This window comes from Capricornis sumatraensis, chromosome 18, assembly GCF_032405125.1.
Source record: "Capricornis sumatraensis isolate serow.1 chromosome 18, serow.2, whole genome shotgun sequence".
Classification (NCBI taxonomy): domain Eukaryota; kingdom Metazoa; phylum Chordata; class Mammalia; order Artiodactyla; family Bovidae; genus Capricornis; species Capricornis sumatraensis.
In genome coordinates this window covers 36,233,430-36,249,784 of record NC_091086.1, presented here as the reverse complement: position 1 = coordinate 36,249,784, position 16,355 = coordinate 36,233,430, and the positions used below count along the sequence as shown (strand labels likewise).

General features: G+C 36.7%; 1 protein-coding gene across 1 annotated transcript in view; it reads right to left on the bottom strand.

Moving 5' to 3' along the window:
• HCN1 (hyperpolarization activated cyclic nucleotide gated potassium channel 1) overlaps nt 1–16,355 on the bottom strand; it is a 446,276-nt gene that overhangs the window by 80,142 nt on the left and 349,779 nt on the right. The window contains exon 5 of the mRNA XM_068990693.1: nt 1,277–1,423. Within this exon, the coding sequence (XP_068846794.1) occupies nt 1,277–1,423 (147 nt within the window). The remainder of the gene's footprint in view (nt 1–1,276; nt 1,424–16,355) is intronic.

Here is a 16,355-nt window from a genome sequence, read left to right as displayed (position 1 = left end):
CAAAGGTTGAAAGGTAAACTAAAGGGATAGTGCAAATAGTCCACGTGAGAGCAACAAGGTTAGGGTCATGAACTTGGTAAAAGAGACAAGGACAAAGCTATAGGATACATTGTTATAGTGAATTGATAGCATTTGGTGATTGACTGGATGTGCAGAGCAGAGAAAGATTAAAAAAGACTGAAGTTTTACATTCTATACGACTCAAAAGAATAACTAAAATATTTACAGAGAGATACTTCAAAGGATAAATGGCTTAGTGATGGAAGATAATCACTTTAATACATGGTTTACTATATATGTATGGCAAATGGAAATCATGTAGCAATGGCAAAAGGAAATCATACAGCTTTTAAGAAAATGGATTATGTCAAGAATTTGGAGGTCAAATTTTCAGAACTAAAGAGAGAGATGAAATAAATAAGAAAATAAATTCAGAAATGGAAAGTGAAAAGCCAAAGACAGCAATGGTTTAGTGTTAAAAGAGCTCCCTCAAAAGATTCAGGATATTAGGTGTTACCAAGTGTTTAAAAGAACTGCCAATGGATCCAAGACAAATGATGTCATCCCTAAGTGTTCACTGATAATTTTCAAGGAAACGATTTTGGTAAAGAAGTGGAGATTGAACCACAGTGGAAGATAACTATAGAGTAATCTTTCTAGATTGGCAGTAAAAGAAAAGAGAAAGAGAAAGTCAGTGTAAGAAACACAATCAAGAGAACGTTCTTTTGATCTAAGGGTAACCTGAACATTCTAGTGGGCAGAGGGAAGACATCTAGGGAGGGAAGGAAGGGCCACTTGAGAAAAGAGGTGGTTATAGATGTTGCAAAGTGTTTTATTGAAGTAATAGGAAATGAATGACTCACAAAGGTCAAGTCAGTCTGTGATCAGGGTCCAGGAGATGAACAGGAAAAACAAAAATAGGACAAAAGTAGAAATCACAAAGAAGTTAATGAAACAGTTTGGTGAGCATGAGATGAGAGAGTGGAAGGCTGGGAGGCTACGGACAATGAGGACCAGAAAGGACTTGTAACCAGGGACACAGAAAATAAATTGGTATCTTGAGAATCATAATTATAAGAGCAATTCTCCAGTCATTTTTTAAAAACGCAGAGCCTGTAAATGTGAGAACATAGGGTGAATAAAGGGGAAAATTGTTTTAACATTCAGTTTTAATTTTTTTTTTTAGTAATGCCAAAACATGGAATTGAGGATTTCCCAGGAAAAGAGAAAGTAAACAATGATCACACTCATGGAGACTGAAGACAATTAATCTTACCTCTCTCAGAGGATCATTGAGTTCATTGAGAATATTTTCCTCATCAAAGATTTTGCCTTGGTATCTGTGTTCATAATAATCATGTATCTTCTGACGCATATCAGCTGGTAACTTATGGAATGACATATATTGTTCCACTTGCTTATACTGTAAGGAAAGGAAAAAAAATAAATTAGAAAATGTTGTTAGGCTGTATGAGAAACCATGATGTGATTTTGTTAGGCTATATTCAACAACTTTTGAGTAACAGTAACAAAATGAAATTCTTTAAAGTGAAGGAATTAATGTACTAGGTTGTAAAGTACCTACTCTATGTCACATACTATAGATGGTATTTGTTTAGATAAACATTTCCTGTAAAGACCTGAAAAGTTATGGAGAGGAAGCATGGAAGGAGTTCAGAGTAAACTGGGTGCATCCCCAAAAATCCAGTGATGAGGCAAGAAAAAAAATGTAAAGCTATTAAAAAAAAAAGCAGTTCTTTGAAGTACATAGTTGCTGTTTAGCATTTGGAGAAAGAATCTTATAACTTTGGATAGTACAAAGGTTTTATCTTAGATCTTATAGCCAAAGATAAGACCTAATCAAAACTTTAATCTGGAAGCACAAAGTTTCGCAACCGTTTGTAAGTCATATATACTCGAGGGACACTCATGCCCTATAAATTAAGAGACTATGTTTGACTTAAATTTAATTTGTAGAAAAATATCAGAATGAGACTAGATCCACATAGTTTTATAGCTGAAACTTAATTTAGACACTTTATTTTATTTAAATAAGTACTTCTTAAACTTGATTGTTTCTAAAACTTGGGATGAAGCAGTCTTTGGGGAATGATTTGCATTCCAGATATTGATTCTGTTGAGGTACCTGCCTTTGTAAATTTATATACATACTCATATACATAAATACACATTTTAAAAAAGTCCCTACAAATCAAACAGGAACCCAGAAGCACGTATATTACTTGGTAGCTCATTAGAGGAGAATTTCAGGCTTTAAAAAACCAGAATCTGCATCTTAAGAAAGATGCCCTGGATGACTCACACACATTTAAATTTGAGAAATATTCCCTTGATATTTCAAATGCAGGCACTCATAAGACTATACTTTGAAAAAAATTGGTTAGAACCCCCTAAATTAGTTCCACTGTGCAGATGATAAAAGCTGAGTACAAATAAAAAGGTAGGTAATAAAACTGGATGAAGATAATGGAAAAAAATCTTTCCTTAAACATGACACATTTGGTGTATTATCTATGAATATTTTTGTTTCAAATCTTTTCCTGATAACAGAGCTCAAGCCAGATCTAGATGACTGGACTCCTTGCCCATAATTATTGTAAATATAACTGGTAATTGATAATAAATATACCTAACGGGAAACAGAAACCCATTGTATTGTACTTCTTCAAATATTTTTAAGTACATTATTTACTCATAAAATTCATATTTTTTGGACATTCTCTTCTAGAGATTAATATTCTCAAAGGAAATACAACTTTGTCATGAGATCCCTTTAGTTGGTCACCAGACTATTCCTTCAAGTAAAGCCTTCTGGCCTAACTACTGTGGGTGTGCATATGTGTACCTACAGTAACCCTAATAGGTTACACACATACACACACACACATTTACATATTAAAGTAAAACCTGCAGGCTTACTACTACTATAGGCACACACACACACATATATTGATGATTTTGAGCTGTTGTGCTTGAGAATACTCTTGAGAGTCCCTTGGACAACAGGGAGATCAAACCAGTAAATCCTAAAGCAAATCAACTCTGAATGTTCATTGGAAAAGACTGATGCTAAAGCTGAAGCTCCAACATTTTGGCCACCTGATGTGAAGAGCCGACTCTTGGAAAAGACCCTAATGCTGGGAAAGATTGAGGGCAGGAAAGTAGGGGGTGACAGGATGAGATGGTTGGATGGCATCATTGACTCAATGGACATGAGCTTGAGCAGACTCCAGGAAACAGTGAAGGACATAGTGAAGCCTGGTGTGCTGCAGTCCATGGGGTCGCAAACCAGTCAAGACACTACTTAGTGACTGAACAACAACAAATATATATGCATATGCATGTGTGCATGTTCAGTCACTTCAGTCATGTCTGACTCTTCGCAATGCTATGAACTGAAGCCAGGCTCCTCTGTCGGTGGGATTTTCCATGCAAGAATGCTGGAGTGGGTTGCCATGCTCTCCTCTGGAGATCTTCCAGACCCAGGGATGGAACCTGGGTCTTTGGGGTTGCAGGGAGATTCTTTACTTGCTGAGCCATCTGGAAAGCCAGTATGGGCTTCAGATATATATATACACACACTTATATGAAGCAAATTGATTGTGATTTCAGGCTTTGAATTTAGGCACCAAGGCTGTCACTGTCATCATGTGTAAATGGCTTCTTGTATGTACTTGAGAAGGACTGGGTTAATTTTTCCTGAAGAAGTCAGAATCTGTGTGCCTACTTAATCTTGGTAGCCTACACCTAGCTAGAGACCTGGGATTCAGCCTGCTTGGCCCCTTGTGCAGCTGGTTCTAAGGAAAGAAGTGTCAGCTTTTCTCGATCCTACAAGATTGCTGTGTAGGATAAAGTTCATTTGCAGCTGGACTGGAAAATCTCTATCTTTATTTTTAGGGACATTTGTGTATCTGATTTTTACTTATAGCCAAGAAGAAGAGAGTGGGATATTTGATGTACTGTTTAGGATCTGAAATACCACTGGAGATCCACAAGGCTAACTTCTGCATGAATGATTAGCAACTAGCCTACTTGATTTGACTAATTTGAGGGGACTATTTAAAGACCTACTGAGAGCTTTGTTGGTGAGCGCTCCCCAAACCGACTCTTTCGTGACTTCAAGGACTGTAACCAACCAGGCTCCTATGTCCATAGGATTTCTCAGGCAAGAATACTGGAATGGGTTGCCATTTCCTTCTCCAGAGGATCTTTCCAACCTAGGGATCAAACCCAAGTCTTCTGCATTAGCAAACAGGTTCTTTACCACTGAGTCATCAGGGAAACCTGAAGACTGGTCAGTTCTATCAAATATCCAAACTTGGGAAAACAATAAAATAGCTTCAGACAACAAAGCTGTCACAGTGTGGACACTTACAGCATTGATGAAAGTTCTTTCGATTCTGGGCAAATGAAGAGTTCTAACCTGCAGAATTCTTTCTGTAGGACCATATGTGTCAAGTAATCTCTACTCACTTTTCTCAGCTGATTGCTTGCCAATACAGTGCTTGGGGTGATGAGAATCTTGAATGTTAACTGGCATACTGAGCTCTAGATTTCTCCCCTCTCTACATGCATCTCTGGGGTATGGGAGGCAGCATTAAAATTTAGCAGCATTTTAATCATTTTGGGAAATTTGTGCCTGTATGCAAAAGTCTATACATCTAGAGAAAAAAAATAATCTGCTGTATGAATAATCTCTGAAGTTAAAAAAACTAATACTTGATTAGCTAAATAAAAATGTGACCTTTAAATTACTTAATTTCACAGAAAGTCAAGATGGGTTGAGTCTACTTATTTGTCCTTCTTTTCAATCCCTTTAGACTTTGGTTTAATGATCTGCAGTAAGAAGGTGTTATACCAATGGCTCTTCCTTGTTTCTTCAGACAGAAGTTCTATGAATATTTTTTTGTCATTTACTGAGTTCAGTTCATTACTGAGTTCAGTTGACTTTGAGCATATATTACATATTTTAAACATTCATTTGCTCATAGAAATGATTTATCTAACAAGTATTAATTGATTGCTGTGTGCCAGTGGTTCTCAAGGTGTGGTTGCCGAAACATCAGTATAACCTGGGAACTTAGGAACTCACATTCGTAGTCTCTACCCCAGGCCCACTGAATAAGAAACTCTGAATTAGAAAGTCTGGCAGTTGTGTTTTAACGGGTCCTCCATACGCTAAAATATCAGAACCACCTCTATATGCCAAGTACTGTGTTATCTTAGGACGTAAGGAAGTACATTTGAGGGAGTGTAGGGGAAAGAAAAAGAAATCCAGTTTCTGACAAGCTAAGTTTAAGATGCTCATGGCACATTCTAATGCTTATATGTAGGTCAGGCACTCAGAAGATAAAAGATGCACAGAGTCAGTGACTAAGGGATCAGCAAAGATGCGTCAAATGAAGACATAAAAAGACAAAAAGTGGGACCGATATTTTAAAAGCAGTTGAGTCATGGACCTTGAGCAAGTTGAGGGAACTCACATTAGCCAGCAAGATGTAAAAGCAGACAGAAAAGCTTGGTTAACAAAATCCAAATAAGGATAAAGTTTCAAAGGATAAGGGGCCACTCAAAAGGAGTATATTTGGAGAGAAGAGATGTTGAACCATGCTCCGAGAACTTGGGAATTATGTTGAAACACAACACTTACTGAAAAGCTATTTCTTATGAATAAACATATCACTTTCATGTGAATTGAAAAAATAAAAATAATAAACAAATCTTTGAAGAAGATATCTAATGGTAGGAGGACAGGGAAAAAAACTAGATGTTAAAATTATGCATAAACTGGCAAAGTATTAATAAAATGAAAAATAACAGTTTCTGTTAATTCTAGTGATGTGTATACATATATATATATACACACACACACAAAAGATAACCTGCATATAGATAACTAATCAATAAATTTTTGAAAAGCAAAGATTCAAATACAATTATTTCTAGAATATATAAAATCAAAAATTCATTCGATCAGATTTACAAACTATAAAAGATTTACAACTATTAAACAACAAACTATTAAAGATTTACAAACTTTAAAAGTGTAATGTACTTCTATTTTTTAAATGTCCTGTGCAATGAAAGTTATAAGAAGCTGAAGTTGACTGGTTCTATAAAGACCTACAACATCTTCCAGAACTAATACCAGAAAAAGATATCCTTTATCATTATAGGGGATAGGAATGCAAAAGTAGGAAATCAAGAATACAAGGAATAACAGGCAAATTTAGCCTTGAAATACAAAATGAAGCAAGGTAAAGGCTAACAGAGTTTTGTCAAGAAAACATACTGGTGATAGCAAATATCTTTTTAAACAACAATCCAAGAAACACCTCTACACATGGACATCACTATATGGTCAATACCAAAGTCAGATTATGTGCTCTGCAGCCAAAGATGGAGAAGCTCTGTACAGTCACCAAAAACAAGACCTGGTCCTGACTTGGGCTCAGATCATGAGCTCCTTATTGCAAAATTCAAGCTAAAATTGAAGAAAATAGGGAAGCCACTAGGCCATTCAGGTATGACCTAAATAAAATCCCTTATGATAATACAGTAGAGGTGCCAAATAGAGTCAAGGGATTAGATTTGGTAGACAGAGTGCCTGAAGAACTATGGACAGAAGTTCTTAACATTGTATAGGAGGCAGGGGCCAAAACTATTCCAAAGAAAAAAGAAATGCAAGAAAGCAAAGTGGTTGCATAAGGAGGCTTTACACATAGCTGTGCAAAGAAAAGCAAAAGGCAAGGGAGAAAGGAAAGATATACCCAAATGAATGCAGAGTTCCAACGATAGCAAGGAGAAGCAAGATGGCCTTCTGAAATGAACAATGCAAAGAAATAGAGGAAAATAATAGAATGGGTAGGACTAGAGATCTCTCCAATATAACTGAAGATATAAAGGAAAAATTTCATGCAAGGATGAGCACAATAAAGAACAGAAATGGTAAGGACCTAACAGAAGCAGAAAAGATTAAGGAGAGGTGGCAAGAATATACAGAACTACACAACATAGATCTTCATGACCCAGATAACCATGATGGTATGGTCACTTACTTAGAGCCAGATGTCCTGGTGTGTGAAGTCAAGTGGGCCTTAGGAAGCATTACAACGAACAAAGTTAGTAGAGGTGACAGAGTTCCAGCTGAGCTATTTCAAACCTTAAAAGATGATGCTGCCAAAGTGCTGTATTCAATATGCCAGCAAATTTGGAAAACTCAGCAGTGGTCACAGGACTGGAAAAGCACTATTTTCATTCAAATCTCAAAGGGTGATGCCAGAGAATGTTCAAACTACCATACAATTACTCTCATTTCACACGCTAGTAAAGTATGCTCAAAATCCTCCAAGCTAGGATTCAGCAGTATGTGAACCAAGAACTTTGAGCTGTACAAGCTGGGTTTAAAAAAGTCAGAGGAACAAGAGATCAAATTGCCAACATTCATTGGATCATGGAAAGCAAGGACGTTCCAGACAAACATCTAATTCTGCTTTATTGACTATGCCAAACGCTTTGACTGCATGGATCACAACAAAGTTGGAAAATTCTTAAAGAGATGGGAGTATCAGACCACCTTACCTGTCTCTTGAGAAACCTGTACAAGAGTAAATAAACAGCAATTCGAACTGGACATGGAACAACGAACTGGTTCAAAATCAGGAAAGGAATACAACAAGGCTATATATTGTCACCCTGCTTATTTAACTTATATGCAGAGTACATCATGAGAAATGCTGGGCTGGACGAAGTACAAGCTGGAATCAAGATTGCAGGGAGAAATATCAATAACCTCTATCCTATGCAGAAAGCAAAGAGGAACTAAAGAACCTCTTGATGAAGGTGAAAGAGGAGAGTGAAAAAGTTGGCTTAAAGCTCAACATTCAAAAAACTAAGATCATGTCACCCAGTCCCATCACTTCATGGCAAATAGAGGAGGAAAAAGTGGAAACAGTGACTGACTTTATTATTTTGGGCTCCAAAATCACTGTGGATGGTGACAGATGCATGAAAAAGATGCTTTTTCACATCCATTAAAAGATGCTTTCTCCTTGGAAGAAAAGCTTTGACAAACCTAGACAGCATAGAGACATCACCAAACAAACTTAGAGCCACCACTTTGCTGACAAAGATCCATACAGTCAAAGCTATGGTTTCCAGTAGTCATGGATGGGTATGAGAGTTAGATCCTAAAGAGGGCTGAGCACCAAGGAATCGATGCTTTCGAATTGTGGTGCTGGAAAGAATTCTTGAGAGTCCCTTTGACTGCATGGAGATCAAGATCCTAAAGGAAATCAACCTTGAATAAGCATTGAAAGGACTGTTGCTGAAGGTGAAGCTCCAATAGTCTGGCCACCTGATGGGAAGAACCAATTCACTGGAATAGACCTTTACGGTGGGAAAGATTGAGGGCAGGAGGAGGTGGGAGCGACAGAGTATGAGATGGACATGAATTTGAGCAAACTCCGACAGATAGTGGAGGACAGAGAAGCCTGGCATGCTAAAGTCCACGTTGTCACAAAGAGTTGGACAGGACTTGGTGAATGAAAAGCAGCAGCAATTATATAATATACATGTATATGACATATAAAATGCATGTACATGATATTATAGGGTTTCAGAAGAGACAACCCCAATAGGCACCACTTTTTCATGTTGACTGTTTTTTGCTACAGGCAGTGGAGAACCTTTTGGCTCAAGAGAAACTACTGCCCTTTGCTTAATTACCTAGGATAATTTAAATTGGGGAATTTTCCTAGAGAAGGAATTATTTCCAGAGATAAATTTCATCTAAGTGGCCCCATCTGTATGAGTGGATAAACATCTTAACTACCCACCAACCCTCTTCTTTTTTAATCATTCTGTGAGTTACCCTCCTGTCTTTGAGAGTTCCAGATCCTTCTCCCATTACCAGGATAGTATATACACCTTAGGCTACCTCTTTGTCTCTGAACCTCCCCTGTATGTGGGGTCTCTGACCCTAGCAATTATGTGGGATCCATATACATACCAAAAATTAAATTTGGTTTTCACCTGTTAACTGGCTCAATTTAATTTAGTTCTTAGACCAAAAGAAAGAACCTAGAAGGATAGAGGAAATTTTCTATCTCCCTGACAATAGTAGAAGTGAGCTCGAATAGAGTGTTTATAACAATCACAAATATTCATTATCAATTCCAGCAGTCTCACTTCTCCCATGTCATCATTTTTATTTATTTTTAATTGGAGGATAATTGCTTTACAATGTTGTGTTGGTTTCTGCCATACAACAACACAAATCAGCTCTAACTATGTATATCTATAGATAGATAGATAGATATAGATATATATGCGTATATGGAGAGGGCATGGCAACCCACTGCAGTATTCTTGCCTGGAGAATCCCAGGGACGGGGGAGTCTGGTGGGACAGAGTTGGACATGACTGAAGCGACCTAGCACCATATATATATGTATGTATATATCCCCTCCTTCTTGAGCTTTGAGCCTCTCTCCAATCCATCCTGAATCCCACCCCTCCAGGTTGTCACAGAGTGCCAGGTTGGGCTCCCTGTGTCATATAGCAGCTTCTCACTAGCTATCTATTTGACACATGGTAGTGTATATATTGGAGAAGGCAATGACACCCCACTCCAATACTCTTGCTTGGAAAATCCCAAGGATGGAGGAGCTTGGTAGGCTACAGTCCATGGGGTCGCGAAGAGTCGGACATGACTGAGCGACTTCACTTTCACTTTTCACTTTTATGCACTGGAGAAGGAAATGGCAACCCACTCCAGTGTTCTTGCCTGGAGAATCCCAGGGACGGGGGAGCCTGGTGGGCTGCTGTCTATGGGATTGCACAGAGTCAGACACGACTGAAGCGACTTAGCAGCAGCAGTGTATGTATATCAATACTACTTTTTCAATTCATCCCACCCTGTCCTTATCCCACTATGTTCACAAGTCCATTCTCTATGTCTGTATCTCTATTCCTGTCCTGCAACCAAAGGTGTTTAATCCATATTTCTAAGCAATGTGCTTCTGTCTCCATTTCTCATATGGATTAATTACAGGTATCATCTATTGACTTTTTGCCATAAGAAAGAGGTTTAACTACTTACAGTCCCCCATATCTTTTCAGTCCTTTTCTCATGCTAGAATTCTGTTACCAGTGCTAATCCTTCCCTATGTCTCCTTTATAACTTGACATAATCTATTCATACCTTTATTTCTTTTTCAGAGAACCCTAGGCAAATTTACTGGATGAAAGTAACAAACTTCCTCTTTCATCCTACTTTCTAACTTTGGTTGTCTCTACTTTTAAGATGTAAAAGTGGATATAATTTTGTACTCATAAGTGAACCTACCAAACCCAGAAACTGTCTGTATTACTCCGATCATGTGTTATGAGGCTAAGTGGAGCATTTGATGACATTTTCTTTTCTCTCATGGATTTTTAAATGACTTTTATTTCTTGCACAAATAGCTCTTATTTTAGCATCATATTTTTCCAGCTTCCTTATACTACCCAATATCTATTGAGTTTTTCTCAGAGATTTTCCTTTACGATTTCCCTACAACATCCCTGGTTGGGTCCACTGTTCCTCAATCCTATGTTTTCCTTTTGGTTTATTTATTCAGGTTGCTGGAACCAATCCCAAAGTAAACAGCTAAGAACTACTGAGTGGGAATATAGGTTTTTGGAATGACTTTTTTTGTCTGAAAATATTTCTGTTAGATTACATGACAGAATTCTAGGTTGAACTCCTCTAGTTGGATGTGGAGCTTTGGGATAATGAATTCACTTAGCTGGATATGTTCCATGTTTCCTATCACTTATTTCATATATGTTTTCTCTGTGTTTACCCCTACATTTCCCTATAATCCCTAATTTTTCTCTACATTTTTCTGCACTCTTGAATACTTCCTGAAATTTCTAGAACTCATTTTAATTCCAAACATTTTTTCATTTTCTTTGAGCTTTTATTTTCTGAAGTTTATTGTGTTCAGATTAGAAATATATCAATATATGAAATTAAGAAGTAATTTAAAGGCATCCTTTTATTCCTGAAAAATCTGGGATGCCCCAATAGAGGGGAACTGAAAAGTATCCACTGAGTTAGGTTCAGTAAAGTTTTTGGTGACTTTGCAGTTGGTGGTTTCATCGGACTCTGTGTATACAACAGGAGCGGAAACAATTCAAAACAAGTTGCAAATGATTTGAGAGTGACTGGAAATAAGAAGTGAAGATGGAAATTGCAAATGTGATCATCTCTCTGACATGGTCTAGTTAAAAGCAGTGAGCTAGAATGATGGCTCGGTAAAGGTAAGCAGTTCAGAAAAAAAAAGAAAAAAACTTTAAATTACATTTATATTGTTTTTCTGTTCATGAAATAATACCCTTACCAGAAAACTGAATCACTCTTATTTTAATATTCCCCAGTACTTTGTGGCTCAGCTGGTAAAGAATCCACCTGCAATGAGGGAGACCTGGGTTCGATCCCTGGGTTGAAAAGATCCCCTGGAGTAGGGAAAGGACAGTATAACTTCAGTATTCTGGCCTGGAGAATTTCATGCACTGTATAGTCCATGGGGTCACAAAGAGTTGGACTCAACTGAGTGACTCTCACTTTCACTCCTTCATTCGGGGCTTCCCTAGTGGCTCAATGGTGAAGGATATGTCTGCTAACACAGGAGACTCCAGTTCAATCCTTAGGTTGAGAAGATCCCTTGTAGAAGGAAATGGCAACCCACTCCAGTATTCCTGGAAAATCCCATGGACAGAGGAGCAGCGACTAAACAAAAATAACTCCTTCATCCTAATCCTCAAGACATTACCAAATTACGTAAATTTAACCTACCAAAGTTTTAATAATTTGCCTTTCCCCTACATCACTATTATTATCATTCTAGTCAAAGTAACTGTATTTATCCTTTAAACTAATTCCTAGCTTTCTAACCACATTCTTTGTATCTATTTGCACATGGCTTCTTACAATCCTAATTCATTTGTCATAATCCAGACAGAGAAATCTTTTTAAAATGTTAGGCTTATTGTCACTCCTTTCCTTAAAGCCTTTTAATAGCCTCTCAGGATCAAGTCCAACTCTCTTGGCCTATATGGGCCTCTCGTATTCTGCCTCCTGCATTCTCTTTTGTCACCATGCCCTGGTATAGTTAAGTGTCTTTCATATTTCGTATGAAAGCTCTACCAGTTTTATGGCCAAGCATATACTTTGCTTAATTAATATTAGTATATACAGACACTACATTCCTCAAGCTATTTATATGGAATTTTATTAGATAATAAATTTAGTTTTGGTTTAATAAAATGATTTGAAAATATTCAGTGCTTCAAATAATAAACTGACTATGGATAATCATCACTACATATCTGTGAATATATATGTATATATATAATACCGTGGACAGAGGAGCCTGGTAGGCTGCAGTCCATGGGGTTGCTAAGAGTTGGACCCGATTGAGAGACGTCACTTTCACTTTTCACTTTCACGCATTGGAGAAGGAAATGGCAACCCAATCCAGTGTTCTTGCCTGGAGAATCCCAGGGACGGGGGAGCCTGGTGGGCTGCCGTCTATGGGGTCGCATAGAGTCAGACACGACTGAAGCGACTTAGCAGCAGCAGCATACATATATATAAAGTGAGTTTCAAAAACATACGCCGACCAAAATAAATTATTCTTTTTAGCATACACCAACATTGCTATTAAGGGCATCCCAGGTGGCGCTAGTTGTAAAGAATATACCTGCCAAGGCGGGAGACGTAAGAGACTTATGTTCAATCCCTGCATTGGGAAAATCCCTTGGAGAAGGGAATGGCAAACCACTCTAGTATTTTTGCCTGGGAAATCCATGCACAAGTAGCCTGGAGGGATACAGTGCATAGGATCTCAAAGAGTTGGATATGATTGAAGCATCTTGGCATGCTTGTTCTTTTTAGAATAGAATTTGATAATAGCTACTTTATGATACATTTCCAGAATATTCTATTTTACTCACATAATTCATAAGGTTCAGTTAATTGTCTTACAAATAGGCAAAAAAGAAAAGTATTATATAGGTCATTATGCCAAATATAGGCAAAATAAATAAAAGATTTTAAAAGTTTTACTTATCATTACATATGCTTTGTATTATGCATTTTCAACATACAACAAAAATACATTTTTAATTCAAAAACAAACAAGAAGGGAAAAAAAAGGGGGTAACTCACTAAACACCTTTAGTGTTGCCTCTAAAACTTGTTAAAGCATGAGGGTTTTTTACAGCCCTCACTTCCTGACATAAGTACAGGTTTGCTACGGAGATAGCTATTATTAATACCATAAGATCCTCGTTAAAATCTCTATACTTATTGTGATATTCAAAATAACATGGCCACATTCCTTATTTCTAAAAACATATTTTCCACTGTTATCTTCAGAATAGTTTTATTTTGAAAAATAGAAGAATAAAACATCTTTGCAAATGACAATAAAGGGCAATGAATAACAAAAAATGCATTACACATTAGTATAAACCATTGTATAATTTAGTCATGCTATTAAAACATTGTTCTACTTACAAGTAATTATTGGGAAAATCACTAAATAGCAAATAGTTTAAAAATCCAATTGAATTAAAACACATCTTATGTGCAATATAAATACAACATATAAAAATGATGCTTTTCTTACAGAATAAAAATTAATGTAAGGTTTATTTTCAAATGATTAGATGTTGTAAATTTTAAATATAATGAGAAAAATAATAATCCATAAAAATATTTAAAATTTCCCATAAAGACCAAACTTTTTGTTTTTTTATGTTTAATCCAATCATCACTGGATTTATGACTAAGCTATCATAACTTTTCCAAAGATATTTTCAACATTGTCATTTCTTTACCTGGTAAATTAATCTATTGTGTTATTACATTTAAAAATAAAAGAATCCCTTTTTATATATACATTAAAAGCTAGGTTTCATGTAAGTGAGTTTACCAAGTACTATTTCTAAAATATTTACAGCAGATTAAGTCATTTTCAAAAATAATGTTATAAACAGCAAAATGTTCAATTCATACTTAATGAAGAAAAGGTTTCTTTTTAGCAAAAATGGACTCCTCATTATTATGTGAAATCCTTTCAAGCAGCATAATAGATTAAGTTATATAATAATAAATGAATCCAAATACACCTAAATTTGACTTTCAACATGTTAAATGTAAACAAAATTAAAAGCTAATGGTACATTTTCCATGGTTGTAAAGTTCCTTTTTTTTTTTTTCCTGCAGAAATCTGTGTGAAATACTTTCTCTTTTTTCTTCATTTTACTTTGTATTTTTGGAAAGCTGGCAATCAAATATGAGTTTCTCTATAAGAAAGTGAATTCTTTAGCTGTAAGAATGTGGGGAAAGATTTTTGTGGTAATGAATATGTATCAATTTGACCTGGAAATCTATTAAATTTACAACCTAACGGGTGATCTTAAAATTCTTACAGAAAATGTTACTAGATAAAAATAGTTATTCTTCCACCCACAATGATCTTCCATTACAAGCAGACACTTGACCTCTTGTGTATGGAAACTAGCAGCATCTATTTAGATATTTCACAAAATATATTTGAATATAAAAGAAAGATTTTTAAATAATTGGAAATTGTATATCATACCTTTTCCTTCTTTCCTTCCCTCCTTCCTCCCTTCCTTCTTCCTTTTCTCTCTCTCTCTCTTTCTTTTTATATTTTCAGTTTGAAAATGGCCAGATTTCAAAAAAGTTTGACAACAGTCAGAGAAAAACTGTTTAAGACTTAACTGAGCAAGTAATTGAAAATAATAGTAGTAATGAAAATTCAATGTATTTAGCAATTAGAAGAAAATGCTTAACTACAAAATAAATTGTTCATGTAAAACAAGTTTCAGTTCAGTTCAGTTGCTCAGTCATGTCCGACACTTTGCGATCCCATGAATTGCAGCACACCAGGCCTCCCTGTCCATCACCAACTCCCAGAGTTCACTCAAACTCATGTCCATCGAGTTGATGATGCCATCCAGCCATCTCATCCTCTGCTGTCTCCTTCTTCTCCTGCCCCCAATCCCTCTCAGCATCAGAGTCTTTTCCATTGAGTCAACTCTTCGCATGAGGTGGCCAAAGTATTGGAGTATCAGCTTTGGCATCATTCCTTCCAAAGAATACCCAGGACCGATCTCCTTTAGAATAGACTGGCTGGATCTCCTTGCAGTCTAAGGGACTCTCAAGAGTCTTCTCCAACACCACAGTTCAAAAGCATCAATTCTTCGGCACTCACCTTTCTTCACAGTCCAACTCTCACATCCATACATGACCACTGGAAAAACCATAGCCTTGACTAGATGGACCTTTGTTGGCAAATAATGTCTCTGCTTTTCAATATGCTATCTAGGTTGGTCATAACTTTCCTTCCAAGGAGTAAGCGTCTTTAAATTTCATGGCTGCAGTCACCACCTTCAGTGATTTTGGAGCCCCCAAAAATAAAGTCTGACACTATTTCCACTGTTTCCCCATCTATTTCCCATGAAGTGATTGTAGAAAGTTAATTTTTAGCAATTATAGAATAAAGGTCAAGGGGGATAGATGACTGCCAGAAATTGAAACAGTCATTATTATCATTATAACAGTGTTAAAATACGTGCTTGGATACTTCAGAAATCCTTTAGAGTGCCTTCCTGCTCCAAATGTTTTGATTGCTATTGCTGCAATTTTTCTCAGTCTGTGTGTTTGTGTGCCTCTCTTTGTGGGTGCATGTAAGAAAATTATTTTGATCCTTAATTCAACAAGAGTACAGATTGACATACCATGATCATCTAATCACTCTTTCATGTTTCAATGTTGTTGTTTTTCAATCTCTAAGTCATGTTCAACTTTCTGCAACCCCATGGATTGTGGCTTGCCAGGCTCCTCTGTCCTCCACTATCTCAGATTTGCTCAAATTCATGTCCATTGAGTCAGTGATGCCAACCAATCATCTCATCCTCTCTCACTGCCTTCTTCTCCTGCCCTCCATCCTTCTCACCATCAACGTCTGTTCCAATGAGTCGGCTCTTGGCATCAGGTGGCCAAAGTATTTGAGATTCAGCTATAGCAACAGTTCTTCCAATGAATATTCAGGATTGATTTCTTTTAGGATTGACTGGTTGGATCTTCTTGCTATCCAAGGGACTCTTAACAGTCTTTTCCAGCACCACTATTTGAAAGTATCAATTCTTTGGCACTCAGCCTTCTTTATCATCTAACTCTCATATCTTTTCATGAGTACTGGGAAAACTGTAGCTTTGACTATACAGACCTTTGTCAGCAAAGTGATGTTTCT